This window comes from Plasmopara halstedii (assembly GCF_900000015.1).
Source record: "Plasmopara halstedii genome assembly, contig: Scaffold_430, whole genome shotgun sequence".
NCBI lineage: Eukaryota > Oomycota > Peronosporomycetes > Peronosporales > Peronosporaceae > Plasmopara > Plasmopara halstedii.
Genome location: NW_020187350.1, coordinates 1,287,065 through 1,301,793, shown reverse-complemented (window position 1 = coordinate 1,301,793; position 14,729 = coordinate 1,287,065). Strand labels below are relative to the sequence as shown.

The following is a 14,729-nucleotide window of genomic DNA, read 5'->3' as shown; positions in this document are numbered from 1 at the left end:
CTAGATGTTTGACGTTATTTCATTAGAATACTGTTTTCGACGCAAAAGAACACAACAGAGGTATGAGTGGTGTGAGCGCCCACAAGATGTCAGTGTTTATTGACTTACGTGACTTCTAAAGACGGCAAGTGGCGATTGTCTCTGTGAGCGGTCATTTTGACCAGCAATCTCAACCATTTGTGCTTGAAGCTTAGCCCGGAAGAACTGCTTCAAGTTCTGCTTACAATGCACTGTACTTGTCGATGATCGAATGCAAATGCGATTAGAGAACGTGAGAAAACCCCATTATGATAGTAGCCTCAATATTGTGGCCAGCTAAGACAAATGCGTCAATACTATTCTCAATCACGGTTGGAGTGACGCTCAACGACGACAGCTCGTGTCCCAAAATGATTTCCTTGTTTTTCCATCAATTTCATGATGGCCTCAATGTACTTCTCATAACCAAGAAATGGTAGAACAATAAAGTCAGTCAAGTTTATATGTAAGTACACGATCGACTTACAGCAGCTCGCGTTTGACGATAGTGGATCTTCTGTTGAGCTTGCACAAAAGTCCGAAGTTGGACGACCCACCGGCGATTAGGCTCCAACGCAACATAGCCCTCATTGCCTCGTGCGCGCTGGATAATTCTTTCCTGTTCCTGTTGATTTTCGTCAAACAGCAGTTTCGTTGTCGTTTCAGATGAATTTATAAAGCCGTGAGCACTGGTGGATTCACTCGACACATCCAAGAACGTCGACACTCCTTCCGCGTCCAATGAAGCACTACCGTCCGATGCAAGCACAACCACAGGTTCCCAGAAAAGTAGCTTATCCATATCTTGTACGAACTCGCGTACGCGCTTCACCGGAGTCTCGGCTGACAGATGAACATCCAAACGAAGCGGCCATAGAAACCGATGAAATATTTCAGTAGTATTGCTCACTGTGCCACCCGCGGGGATAAATGTCTTAGTGCTGTCCGCAGTTGCCAGAACAATAAACCCCAGAGGGGCATCGCAAACTGTCCCCTTTTTTGAACCGTGCAAATAGACTCTTGAATCTAGATGCAACATGTTGGCCAAGAACATGTAGTGTGCACCCATGACATTGCGCAGCTAGATTGAGCACATAAGACAAAGTTTAATTAACCATCGTCAGCCAGCTTCAAAAATATTCAACTCCATACCAAAGGTAGAGCACCCAATGCAATAGATACAAAAAAACCAACAGAGAATAATAGCCGTAGCTCGTTTGAATCCTCGATCCGTGGCGATACGTAGTATGTGTAGATTATCAGCACAAGAAGTAGCATCTTGGCCAACGTACTGCCTTCGTATAGTAACGTCATGCGGCCAGCCTTTTCGTGCTCCATATAACCCACTACTCCGTTACGTGCAATAACTTCTCGTAGAACATTGCCTCCAGCATCAAGCCAGATGATGAAACAGACTCCAAAGATCCACGCAGGCCAATCGTACAACAATAGTGACAGCCTCGAGACTAAAATAGTAATCCATAACAAACCGACACGACACAAGAGCGATGTTTGCCACATCATCATGACCCGTGCATCATTCGGCCATCTACGAGCATATTTTATTAGCTTCGCCTGACAAGTTGTGTGATTTCACGTACATCCATTTCTTAGGGCAGGCTTTGCGAACGATCCAGAAAAGACATCGAGCGATAGGGTTGGCTAAGACAGTAGAAAGAAAGAATAAGACAATGGACATGTAAGTTCGCATGCTGCCGCCCTTGGTTGTATGCCACCATGTTTCCCAGGCTTCCTGTGTCGACTGAGACTGCGTCATTTATCCAAAGGAAAAACAAATGAAAATAGCAATTTCTAACATTTTTATTGGCCAAAATCCCTCACTGCATGTCCTCGTTCTCCTCCTGGTACGATTCATAATCGTTGGCTTCGGCTCCTGTACGGCCTTCTTCATCACTAATTGACTCGATTTCCTTATCCATTTTACGCACGTATGCTCGACGATCGCGTTCGCGCATGCCTTCTAGTGTGTTTTCAAGCTCGCATCGCTTTGATTCCTGCGCTGCCAACAGCTCTTGCTCACTGTTTTTAGTCGCAGCATCAGAGCAGAGTCAGACCTCGTGCACAACTAAGCCACAAATATTGAACCTAGAGACGAACCTCGCCACGACCTCCTTTGCCGAGCAGCATTTAGCACATACATCTCGCTCCTAGCACACAATCATCGCCATCAGTACATTGTATTGCTGCAAATGTTGAAATTGAGCGCCTCAGGTTACCTTGGCACAAACTTCGCAAGAAGCATGATACGCGGATGTCACTGTCTTTTGATGGCAGTAAATACTACAAGCACAAATGTTCATTATTTTTTTGCAATCACTTAAATGTGATTTATGAAAGCATTGTACGCACCACGAGCCTGGTTGCGATAGCGGTTTGTACTTGCGGTATTTCTTGCGCCACTCAATCTGCTTCCGACATTTTTCGCACAATCCCAGAATGGGCATTGACAAAATACGCTCTGTCTTTTTAGACTTTGGGTTGTGCTTGAATGCAAAAGCATTCTGATGCTTGGGCGCGCGCTTCTTTACGTTGCCACGCTGCGAGCTCATTCTTGTCACGTTGCTCAAACGCTTTATCGATGTTGTGGACCACCTGCAATTAGCTCTTCGAAAATCTGTTGGTAGACGGAATGCTGACAATATTTCCCTTGTCAAAATGTAGTGGATTAGTGAGAGTTAAGCATTTATCACGCTACAAAGCGCAGTGAGAATAGTGCAGTCGCAATAGGATACGAATTGACGCTAGTCGACATTCTTCTTGTTTACGCATTAACTAAAATTTGTGGTGGTGCTTTTCAAAAAGCTTGATTGCTTGACCCATATTGCGCCCAATTTTCTTATTGATTTATGCTTATTGTTCGTTATTTGCTCCTTCTGTACATGATGTCGTTACAAGTAGCTAGATGAAATGAATATTCACGAGAGCGGCCGATTGTTGCAAAGCACGTGGTTGGAGAATAAAGTGCTTATTATAAGTACATTCTAATGGACCTCGGTTCTTGAAGCTAAAGAATTGCTGCTTTTGATGGTGCTAGATAAATATGTTGGACGGAGACAACCACACTCAATTTTATAGGCTGCGCGGCTTCCACGGATTCAAAGGAAAACGGTTATACGTCACAACTCAAAACGTGGATATAATTTTTCTTGGTAAATTATTGCGTGAATTTCTCTCATCCTCAACATCCCAAATGTATATGCCAATGAAAGTGGTCAATGATTTACCAGGAAAAATTATATTTTACCGAAGAAACTCGCGTTTTATTCATTCGAGCTGCTGTTTTGTCGAGCAAAAGCGCACGTAAGGGCATCCGATTGCTTGGCGAATAAGGTGCCAAATTTTTGGAAGTGGTACGTATTCCAATTGCACTCGTGCTATGTGCACCTTGTGCATTCGAACTGTACAGCTCCAATATTACTCGTATCAGAGTTGCATCTTTGCCAATTTGCAGAACATTAGCATATTATAAACTTTCATGGAGTCAAAGCTTGGCACCAAAACCTTTCACGAAACTTTTGGTAAAGGGAATCGTTGCTATTGAGTTTGCAAATTCGATAAAAATGTCTTTCAATTACAATCAAGAAGATGAGGTACGTCAAGCAGCGTAGATCTTCACATTTTGCACCGCTTTCGAAGCCCGGTGCAATTTGTATCAAGGTGCATTGAGGCAGTTGCGATAGAAAAAGTTGTCTCATTACGATTAGCACTTGCTGAAGCCATGCTTGATATAAAATATATAATTAATATCAATGCTATCATCAAAGTGAGTAGTAGTAAAAGACCTTATTTGACCTCATTTACTAGCGGCTCGTTAGCGATATACGCCTTGATGTTGGCCATCGTAGTGTGACCTATACTGTCCAAAGCCTCTTTTGTAAAGAAAGCTTGGTGGCCCGTAATTATCACATTCGGAAATGTGAAAAGACGAGCGAGAGTCTCATCAGCGATGATCCCACCTGAACAGTCCGAATAAAAGTATTCGCCCTCTCCTTCAAACACATCAAGACCAACACCGCGGATCTTGCCGCTCTTCAATCCTTCCACAAGAGCCTTGGTGTCAATCAAACCACCTCGACTAGTATTGATTATCGTCACACCTTGTTTCATCTTGGCAATACTTTCACTATTGATCATGTGTTTCGTGCTTGGGAAGAGAGGAGCGTGCAACGAAATGATGTCTGCACGCGCCCAAATCTCGTCTTGGCTTACATACTCGACGCCGTAGCTCAGAGCCTCTGGACTCTGTACTACATCATAAGCAAGTACCTTGGCACCAAAGCCAGCTGCGATACGAGCAAAGAGCGCACCAATTTTACCCGTGCCTACAACGCCAATTGTCTTGCCATTAACATCGAAGCCCAACAAGCCAGCCAGACGAAAATTTTGCTCACGCGTACGATTGTATGAACGGTGAATCTTTCGGTTAAGAGTCATCATCAAAGCAGCCGCATGCTCGGCCACTGCATACGGTGAATAGGCTGGTACGCGTGTCACGGCAATGCCAAGCTCTTTGGCGACCTTGAGATCGATCATGTCAAAACCAGCACAGCGCAGAAACACAGCACGAGTGCCACCGGCATAGAGAACACGAAGCGTTTGCTCATCAGCAATGTCATTTACAAAAATGCAAATGCCTTCGCAGCCCTCGGCGAGCTTAGCGGACATCTGATCCAGACGTGGAGCCAGAAAAGTGATCTCGTGAGCGGGAGTCACGCCATCTTCCTTAGCAATGCGGTCCAATGATTCGATGTCGTAACTGTGTGTGGAGAAAAACGCAATCTTCATGGGAATGTAGTGGTCTTGAGTGAGGCGAGCTAATTATTCGGTAAGATTAGGAATGACAGCTGAGGATACATATAAAAAACACTCTCAGGGAGGGTCGCAAGGCGCGTGTTTTTGCGAACACGGTCAAGTTATTTTATTCGGTTAGAGCACATATCCAGCATCGTTAATTTATCATTACAACAAGCTATTTGCATATGAGCAGGACTGCTCATGCGATGTTTTTATTGTCAAGGATGAGCTCAGAATAGTCGCAGTTCGCGATGACGACATTGGATGCGATTGTCTGCTGAGTGTGTTATTATTAGGTAGTAAAGTAGGGCCGTTGTAAAGGTAGCGTAATACAAACACTAATGAGCAAAAAGTACTATTTGCTAAAGAGGCTCTCCTTTCAGCACGCCAGGTGAGCCCATCGTCGGTACAATATATAATGCAGACTGTAAGAGCCAACGCGTTCTCTGTGCGCGGTTTCGGCAGCCCCGTTGTACTTGGTAGCATTTGCTCGCGTTACTTTCCTGACGCAGTTGTCGTCCTTGCAATTCACTGGTGCCCTCGACGCAAGGCCACGTAGAATCTGTACTGACTCCGTGGGATACTATCATCCCCCCGAATTTCAACAATCCTTCCCAGTGTCTCTCGACCACTTTAAACGCTCACTGGAGCCGTAGCAGCTCGCAAAGCTTCAGGACCTTCGGCACCGGCAGCGCCTTCGTCAATAATTTCACCATGTTCAGATTGATTTTTATTAAGTTTCAGATTGATTCATATTGTCCTTGGCGTTGTCAACAGACCGCTGTACTATAGTACAGCCATCATTAAGAGCACTCATGTACGTCGTCGCACTATTTCGGTAGAACGTACTCAAGTGAAAATAATGACTTCTGTAGTCTTAACGTGCTCTCGTAATGAGTCAACCTTACGTTTTTCGCTCTCAAACTAAGCTGGAGGCCTACGCACAAGTGACGAAGGGTTGTGCTGTAACGCGGTGAACACCTTATATTGAATTGAGCCGATCTAAGCTCGCGATATAGTCATTATCGATCTTGTTAAATCTTCAGGGATAACTAAAGGCAGAAGCTTATTTATAGTGTCTCGGTGTTTTAACGCTTACACGCTATCGAGTATCAAGTAACCCCGTGCTCAAATCGCGGCGCCTCCGACACACGACATGACATGAGTAATCGCTGATCTGTCGACCAAGGTTGAATCGAAATGTATCCTTTGTGATATATTTCTGTCCACGTCAACGAGTGTTAGACATGTTACCACCAGTATTGCAAGGTGTCAATTTCTGCTTCCAACACGCCCCCACGACAAGGACTGCCTTTTATTATTTTTCTATGACTGACATCTTCAATTTGTTGGTATGACTATAATATTGTTTGAATGACATGACTATGCATCTCTTGATACCCTCGATAGACCAAACATAAATACAATGTCGTAGCTCATTCATCCAAGACATTTGCACCATACACACTGACCCCACTTACACCATTCCAGACTCACGAGACAAAAAGTGATAGCAAGAGCAAATGGTCATCGGAAATTCTGAAAAATTGAACCTTTGACTGTTATATTCTTCTTTAATTAACACCGTGCTAAAATCTAAACGTGATTAACGAGAAGCGTTTCCATATTAAGTATTATCAAACTCAGCTCGTAGCAAGAAACTAATACAGCACTTCATGATCGTATAACCACCGTAGTACTTAAGAGATCCACTTATAACCCACGAAGCAGCACTGTTATGTGTACTTACAGCATAACAAGATGCATATCTTGCAACATCCTCCCTTACAACAACCGAAAAGCTCTGGGATGACAATCATCAAAGCTTTGTAAAGACTCAGCGCAAGTTTAGTGCAAACGCTCTAAGCATTTACCATGCCAAATATCATAATTCACATACACACTACTAGTTTAAAAACAACGAACAACCGCCGGTGTAGGAAATTCAAATTAAAATTTTCAATTAAAAAACGCAGATTGAGCGGCCGACTTCATACAGGACTCGTTAGGGTAAGAAGAAGTTTTCTTCGATGACATCTGCCAGATCCAATTAGCACTTAGTCTATACCCTCACAGCAGATTACACAGATATTTTCGTCTGTGATAGCCTTCCAACGCTCAATCTCATTTTGTTTGAGTTCCGCACGTCATACTCACTCCTCAGAGTGAGGAGCGTTCAGAGTCTTAGTTGATTACGACAAATTCTAACCCGTTAGTTGTGAAGGACCTTAGCAAACTACACTTGCCCACCAGGAGTTACTCACCCAGGACAATTTAGCGTTACATTTATAGCTTGAAATGACCAATCCAGCTCGCCGCGTCGCGACGCAGCTCTCAGCTCCGATAACATTTTCTCAAAGAGCAAAGTGCAAGCACAAAATTTGCGTCATAGGCGGTTTTTGATCCCAAAGACCACAATTTCTCAGGGTGACCGCTAGCCTTTGGTTTGACGACGGTTGAAATAATAAGTGCCTCAATCAGAATTGCTACGGATTGGCGATCGAGTCGATGACTACATGGATTAAATTGATCGAACAGGAAACATCGCTTTACTAATTTCGCGGACTTACAAACTATTATTGATAAAATATTCGCGAGGTTAGATCGGCCTCAGATGGTTGACTTTTGCGGAGGACAAGCGCGACATTAGCATTAATCAGAATCTTACTCACCCTCGTATCCTGCTCGTGATCACAGCAACCCTGTTCATACCCTTGTGTCCCCGTGTACAGTTACTGGTCAGGTCTCGATTTTGGAACAAAGTCGAGTCTTGATCGCTGCTTATATGCGTTTTGCTCTACACAATCCTGCTGATTAACCAGATGGATGACAGCTGATGGCGTTTAAAGTCATAAGCACCATCGACGTCTAGAACAACCTTTTTGTTAGAGAAATCATCGCTCTAATTTGTCTGGCGCGGGTAACCCTTCTACTCCGTCAGATACCCGTACGCTCCTTTGAACGTTTTAACCTAAAATATGTACAACTTAGAAGTGTGTTTAATCTTGATCAATGCACGGAGCCGGCAGAGGACGAGGTTCACGCGGCTGTGTTTCATGAGATCTTAGAAATTTCTGATGAGAATTGATTGACCCATCGCTTAGGCTGAACTAAGTTTCTTCTTAATCGCCGTTTACTTCGCAGTGTGTCATAATATTTTCCAGAAAAATTAATGATTGGCTTTCTGTAACGAAGTACGTTTTATACAATCGTGTACGTTACCAGTGCATTTGTAACTGAGCAGAATCACTTTACTGCTATTCTATTGGGATATTGTGGGTTGCTCAAGAGGACCAAAATATTGGTACTTTCGAGACGATCAGACTTCGTAAAGGAGACGTCAATGTGACACGTGGTGTAACAAGGTAAATGCTGTAATTATGTGTACTTTTTCCATACGCATTTGGTATAACTGGATCCAGTACAGTTGGGTACAGTTGAGTGAAGTTTACAATATTTTAATTAAAACTGTAAATATTCATGACTACAAAAACTTCAGTTTTTATTAAGATGTAACATCGAAAAGAAGACGTCTATGCTGTACTTGGGGTTCTAGCCTTTGGGACCGGGGCGGAGAAAGTCGTTCCGTCTGATGATGAAGTTAAGATGAACAAGTATTCGACCATGCTTCAAACTATGCGGCAGCACATCCCTCTTGCAGTCTTCAGTACGGAAGCCGCGTGCAAAAACGTGCGGTACTTCGAAAAAGTGGCGTTATTAGTATGAGATGATTGAGAGTAAGAGACAGCGAGAGATCTCGCACCGCCTAATCGAAGAAATCGAATGGGTCCAAGCTCTTGTCTATCCGCCAAGGAAAGCGAAAAACTGCTGACTTTATCCAGGGGTTGAGAGCTTGGACGTCGCTACAGCGACCGAAGCAATCTCGGATGTGGTTAGAGTTACATCATCCGAAGCATATGCAGAGAGACCGCGTCCTGGAGTGAGATGCCCCCACACATCAATTTTCAGCTGACAAACACAATACAAGCCTTTACGAAGCTTACACAATAAATTACAAAAATGGCTTGGTGAGCCCCTCGCACCATCGCCACCACCACGAAGTTGCCTCGGTCTTTCTGGGGAATGACACTTGTTCCAAATCAAATTGCCAATATCGTATGGCTACCCGTCTGAGCAAGTTAAACGGTTGTATCTCGCGGATATTGAGCGTCATATGCAAGGTGCATGACGAAATGGCAGAAAAAGAGAGAAGCATGCCGGTGCCAGAGGCAGGCAAAGCATACACGATCATGCCGTGCGGCAGAAGGTGTTATAAAATACCTGGAAAAGCAGTGTCTGCGGTTTATAAGCAAAATAGTAACTTTGCTACATCAAACCGCTCGTGGCCTAATCGATAAAAGACTTAAGTTTGTTCCGAACATCTAGTTTCATACATACATTCTTTGTTCTATGGACTTACTGTAGCCATACGACAACCCCGTTCTTACGATCCAGCCGGTCTTAAAGAGCTCTGTTGCAGAAGGAGCGACGTCTCTACCACCCCATTAAACGAGCGCCTTTTTTCTTTCGAGCAGCGATGCAGTTCAAACGACTTATACTAGGCATTTCGACGGCAAACTCAAAGAGCGAGTTAGAGATCTGGCTCATCTCAACCTTAGACACACGCCATAATACTCGAAAAGATTTAACATGCCGCCAGCTTACGAGAGGCAGCTGCGGGATAATTTGTGTTCGCCGGTACTTCGCGATGAGAAAGGGTGGTCCGAATATTTAGTGTGTGCCGATGGATAAAATAGAGCTGTAACCGGCACCTGGTGAATAGCCAGAGTTACCCTCAGTCGTAAAGTACGTGGGAATATGAGTTTTACTTCATCAAGATTGCCCAGCCTCCGTTTTCGGTTACGACTTGGCACCATTGGTCTTCTCTAGAAATAGCGACAAGTTCGTCCAGACGCAGCTCATTTCCCCCAACAAGTCGGTGGCGTGAGACCTCGCGATGAACAAGAATCTTGGTCGGTAGCTGAAACAGCTGCTTGAAGAAGACAGATCGGAGTGTAATGAACAATTTGAAGTGATGGATCGGCTGTCATATCGACCTCCGTGAAGCATATTGTAATATGCAAAATTAAGCAAGAAGTGACGCTCTAGGTGGACATCCACTCTGCTCAAAGCGACTTGTTGAGTCTCAAGACGGGTGAGACATGGTTTCCATTCCGAACGCTATCTGAATTTGATTCCTATCTAGCAATTGCGTCAGCTTTAACCGCTTGAAAGTCGATTCCTCATGGAAAGTACGGGTTTCACAATCACTACCACTCTGTGATCTTGCCATCGTGCAGCGATCTACACTTAGATCTCACATCAAGAACGCTATAGGATCTTATATCTAAGCTGAAAACAAAACTTTAAATATACTTCTACTATCATTTGTAGATATCTATAATTATCCCTACAAAACCGCGAGGCTTCGATTCTTGGGACGGCGGGCACAACTTCAGGCTGCAGACTCGACAGTATCATTCACATTCATATCAATGTGACACGAATGAGTCATTCTCGGTATGCTAGGTCCCAGCCCTACAAACCACAGCTCAACGCTTCCTGTCTCGACAGGTAAACCTTGGAGACTATGTCCTCCAGTCAATTTCTTTAGTCAAACGGCGGTAATTCCTATGGATCCAATTACAGCTTTGTTTATCAGTTTGGGCAGGAAATATCAGTGACGGCCGTTGCTCATAGCCGCCCTTGCCCCCTAATATCTGCTGAACAGTTTGATTGCAAGATCAGCTTCTCTGACACATCTGCGTTGGCGGCAAATGCAATAGTGATGCGGTTCTATGATGTAGAAGGTAGAATGATAGTATGGTCAGTATGGCTTTCTATTCATTTTAAAGACCATAATTATGTGCAAACAAACTTATTTTTCTCCTCAATCTGCTGTTGTGCAATGGTCTTTTCTGGAACTATGGAATGGTAAAAAAACTACGAAGACATCAATTCAAGAACTCCATGAAAATTCGCTAACATTTAACCGGTTCATCCATTTTAAATACTTTCTTCAGCTCATAACGAGCAATGACTGCTAAAAGCACAGGAAGAGCAGTATCGATTGCTGCCTTATCTCTCATGATGGATTCTGATGCACAGCACCTTTTCGCTCTCTTGAAGCGTTGCAGCTACCCATTGGAATATGTACTTGCATCCTCGCGCAAGCCAAGTCGCTCAGCAAAGACGTTTGCTTTGGGTCTGATGAGATCTCCAGTGATAACTACATGTCTTGTCTACCATTAAAGCACCTATGAAGCCTTGGTAACATGTTACCAAGGCTTCATCGAGCTGCGAGAAATGTGCAACGCGGGACCGGTTGGCCGAAAGCTTAATATCCGTCATGGCCTCGAGCTTGCAAAATTTTTGTGGATGCTGCTAATAGCAGATTGAGTGATTCCAACGTCAAACGTTTGAGTAGCCCATATCCCAAGCGCACTTTGACTTATACATTAATTTTCAGCCTTTTAATTGCAGACCTCGAGCCTCTGCGTATCTGTTAAACGCGCTGATGTCATATTTGTTGTAAATGTACGTTGCAATGCAATTCATCTCTTCGAAAAAATTCGCCGAAAGCTAATAACCTCGACTAACTCATACGATTTTTATCACATTTATGAGTCATCCGAGAGATGACTGTATTCCAACTTTATTTCAAATACTTGATATCTATGGCAAATATAATTCTGCGACTTAAAAAAGGCGCTTAAATTGTTTTCTGTGCATCAACTATAGCGTACTCTACGAGTCAAAGGATTTCTCGTTGTGAGGTGTCACATCAACTCCATTGCACTTGGGAGCACTTGTCGTCAATCGACAGATACATGCAAGATTGCACAATCTACAAGTACTTTATCTAACACAATACACACGCTTGTGCGACGATGAAGCGATTTCAGACGTGGACTCAGAAGGATAGTCCCGACTTGGAGGGGAGAAGATTGATTTAATACATTAGAGGTAAACTTGCAACTGAAAAAAATGAGTTATGGTTCCTAGTGAATCTGCAAGAATTGGTCGGTGTACGGGAGATGGAGGTCTGTGACCCTGCTATAGATAATGGTCTCAGATAAGCAGAGTAGTCTTTCGGCTTCTGCGCAATCATGAAATCCTTGTGCTATATACCGATCATTTGTGTAGCGGGGTTGCCGTAGCTCTTTGCCTTAGAGGAAGCTTGGTTATGGTCGATGATCTTCGTTCTATACTTAGAACCAGTACGAGTGTAGCAGATCGCAATCCACTTACTTGAAGAGTAATTACACCTTAATACAAGGCTAACTATTTATAACGTAAACTGTAACTCTCGGTTTAATTTGCGGCAAAGCCAATCTTATCTAATTATAAGTATTTCTATCTATATAGTAAGACTGATTGAATGTATAGTTACTGGTATTCCAGCCACGTACTGACTTGTTGCTGCAACGTATCCACTCCTTCATACCAAGGCACGTGAAACCCGTTTCACTCTCCCCCATCAAGATTGTGAGCACCCACATATCATATTCCACTGTCGCCTCGAACGTGGCTCGCGTGTCTAAGACACCACAACATCAGCAGGACCTTCTCCACGGATTCTCTGCTTAATGAGCCCTCTGTCGAGGACACTAAAGACACGCAGCCTCGCTGGTTTTGAGAACGCTCGTGAACAGAGCCCTCCTTCATCTCCTGCACGCGATACAACTTCGGACAGCACGTTCGCGGCTTTAAGGGTAGCGCAACCCAAGCTCTCGGTAACCGTGTACCACGCAGCGCATTGTAAGCGACAGGGTCACACAACCAAGAACACAGACTCGATGTCTACATCCAACCACCCACCTGCACGCCACAGGCGATGGATTATCTCGTCGAGGAATTGGAGGAGGCCGACTACGAGTCGGACACTCCTATCCCACCATGGGAAGAAGAAAACAGCAAGGTGTCCCAGCGGCACGACGTGAGCCCTGCTCGAACCTTGCCGACACCGTGTCTTTTTACTGAACTCTCGACTTCCGAGATGGTGTCATTACTAACCTCGACGAAACACAGAAGCTGCAGCTGGATGCTGTCCATAGAGCGGCTCCCATGCGTGCGCATACACGGTCGTTTCTAGGCCCTGCTTTCGCTCGGCGGATCCCGCTACAGAAGTGAAAAACGCGATCACCGATCGCTGGGCGTCACCGTGATCGGGTCCCCGGCCACTACACAAGCTGAGTTTGACTAACAAAAAGCTTCTAGAGCTCTCTTCTTGGCTCCTCAAGAATTATCGGTGGATACGCACCGCACTCGACTTCGCTCAAAGAGGTAGCGCCCCTGCACCCTCGAACGATATCTGCGGTGATCGCCACTGGCGAAGCCGCTGCAGAAGACGAAGATCCATTTGAGCGATGGGTGCAGCGGAACCGGAAACTTTTATCGCTGTACAGCTTACAGCAAGGAGCCCCAAGGAGGTGGACGCGCTTGTCTATGCCATCTTCGGTTCAAGCTTTCTCAACTCAAGGCGCGTCGCCGACTTTCTTCGTATTGTCGCACTGCGACGTATGGGTTGATTCATCACGCCCCCGCGAGCTCTGTTGTCTCTCACACGATTGCTATTGCGACAGTAGTAGATCAGGTCCATAGCTTGAGCTCAGCTCATCGCCCATCGGCTTCACTGGCTATTGTTGAGAAGCGCGAGTCGTACGACGATGGAGAACATATGATCTTTCTGATCATAAACGTTCACGACGTCTTGGCAGTAGTGCCGAAGTGGCACTTCAAGCTCCCAGAAGTTCTCGAAGTCAGAGTATACCCGCCATTTCACAAGATAGTGGGTTTGACCCTGGCGTCGACGTCGACCCACTAGACATTCCACGTGATAGTGGACACCACCATTCTTAGAAGAGTCAGCGGCGGATGATGACGACTGGGTCGATCGCTGTCCGGTGACTCGCGAGGCTCTTCGAGCCCTTGAGGACAAGGTTCGTCGCGATTGGGACTCCGCTGAGCATCTTGCTGGGGTCGTATACAGCTGCGCAGAAGATATAGAGAGCTTGAAGCACGCTGTGAACCGGCTGCCTCATGTTGAGGGCTATCGCGCTCTGTCGGAGCGGCTTCTAGGCGTTGAGCAGACGAATGCATCGCTTCATGCAAGGGTAGAGCGCTTAGCGCCGTTGGAGATGGATATCGTTGCACTCCGTGCTCAGCACTTGCGCTGGATCCCATGCACGGTTTAAGCAAGCCCACAGAAAACACCGGGTGGGTGCACATCATTTCGGAAGGTTAGCGTATACACGAGGCCCTGCTTGTCACGACCTTTAAACGTATGATAAACCATAAACGGATCTTCGTCTTAAAGACAACGGAAATTGCATGCGTGGGAAGATTTATAGCATATAATAAAACAAGATATTCGACCTCACAGTTTTTTCCGCTTCTTTTGTCTGGATATTCTTTCTACATGTCGTGGGTTTCAGCTATCGCATCGCGAACGTGTCGTAAGTCATCCAGTCTGAAAAACAGGAGGTCATGTAAGAGGGCCAACATCAGCTAGCCGCTAGGCTATTTCTTTCCTAACAAGCCCTGAGCCATAGAATGGCGGCGTCAGCGGGACGCGAGGATGAACAAGCCCGCTCACACAGAACGGCGTCTAGCTGATGGGCAAATGCACTGCATTGTCCAGAGCAAACTCTACTAGAGGCAGCATGGCGCTCCAGCTCCTCGAAGTTTCAGCATAGACGTTGCGAAGGACGTCCTCAACGACGCGATTCACGCGCTCAGTTTGACCATCGGTCTGCGGATGGCCCGCTGTTGACATAACCAGCTTGATGTCCAGCATTTTGAAGATCGTCGTCCAAATTATCCCAGTAAGGTGTGGGTCTCTGTCAGAGACAATTGACTATGGGTGTCTATGTTGTCGAAAGACACGATCCACA

General features: G+C 45.2%; 2 protein-coding genes across 2 annotated transcripts; both read right to left on the bottom strand.

Moving 5' to 3' along the window:
• On the bottom strand, window positions 1-2,588 carry PHALS_09855 (Uncharacterized conserved protein; the record flags this gene model as incomplete). The annotated part of the gene is made up of 11 exons (XM_024725184.1): window positions 1-30; window positions 109-230; window positions 350-434; window positions 506-1,099; window positions 1,171-1,567; window positions 1,620-1,680; window positions 1,755-1,786; window positions 1,861-2,058; window positions 2,137-2,186; window positions 2,256-2,319; window positions 2,389-2,588. The coding sequence occupies 11 exons, from the start codon at window positions 2,586-2,588 to the stop codon at window positions 1-3; spliced, it is 1,833 nt and encodes a 610-aa protein (XP_024575986.1).
• Window positions 2,589-3,822: 1,234 nt separating this feature from the next.
• PHALS_09854 (d-isomer specific 2-hydroxyacid) lies at window positions 3,823-4,824 on the bottom strand (the record flags this gene model as incomplete). Its single annotated transcript, XM_024725183.1, has 2 exons — window positions 3,823-4,361; window positions 4,431-4,824. The coding sequence occupies 2 exons, from the start codon at window positions 4,822-4,824 to the stop codon at window positions 3,823-3,825; spliced, it is 933 nt and encodes a 310-aa protein (XP_024575985.1).
• Between the last annotated feature and the right edge of the window lie 9,905 nt (window positions 4,825-14,729).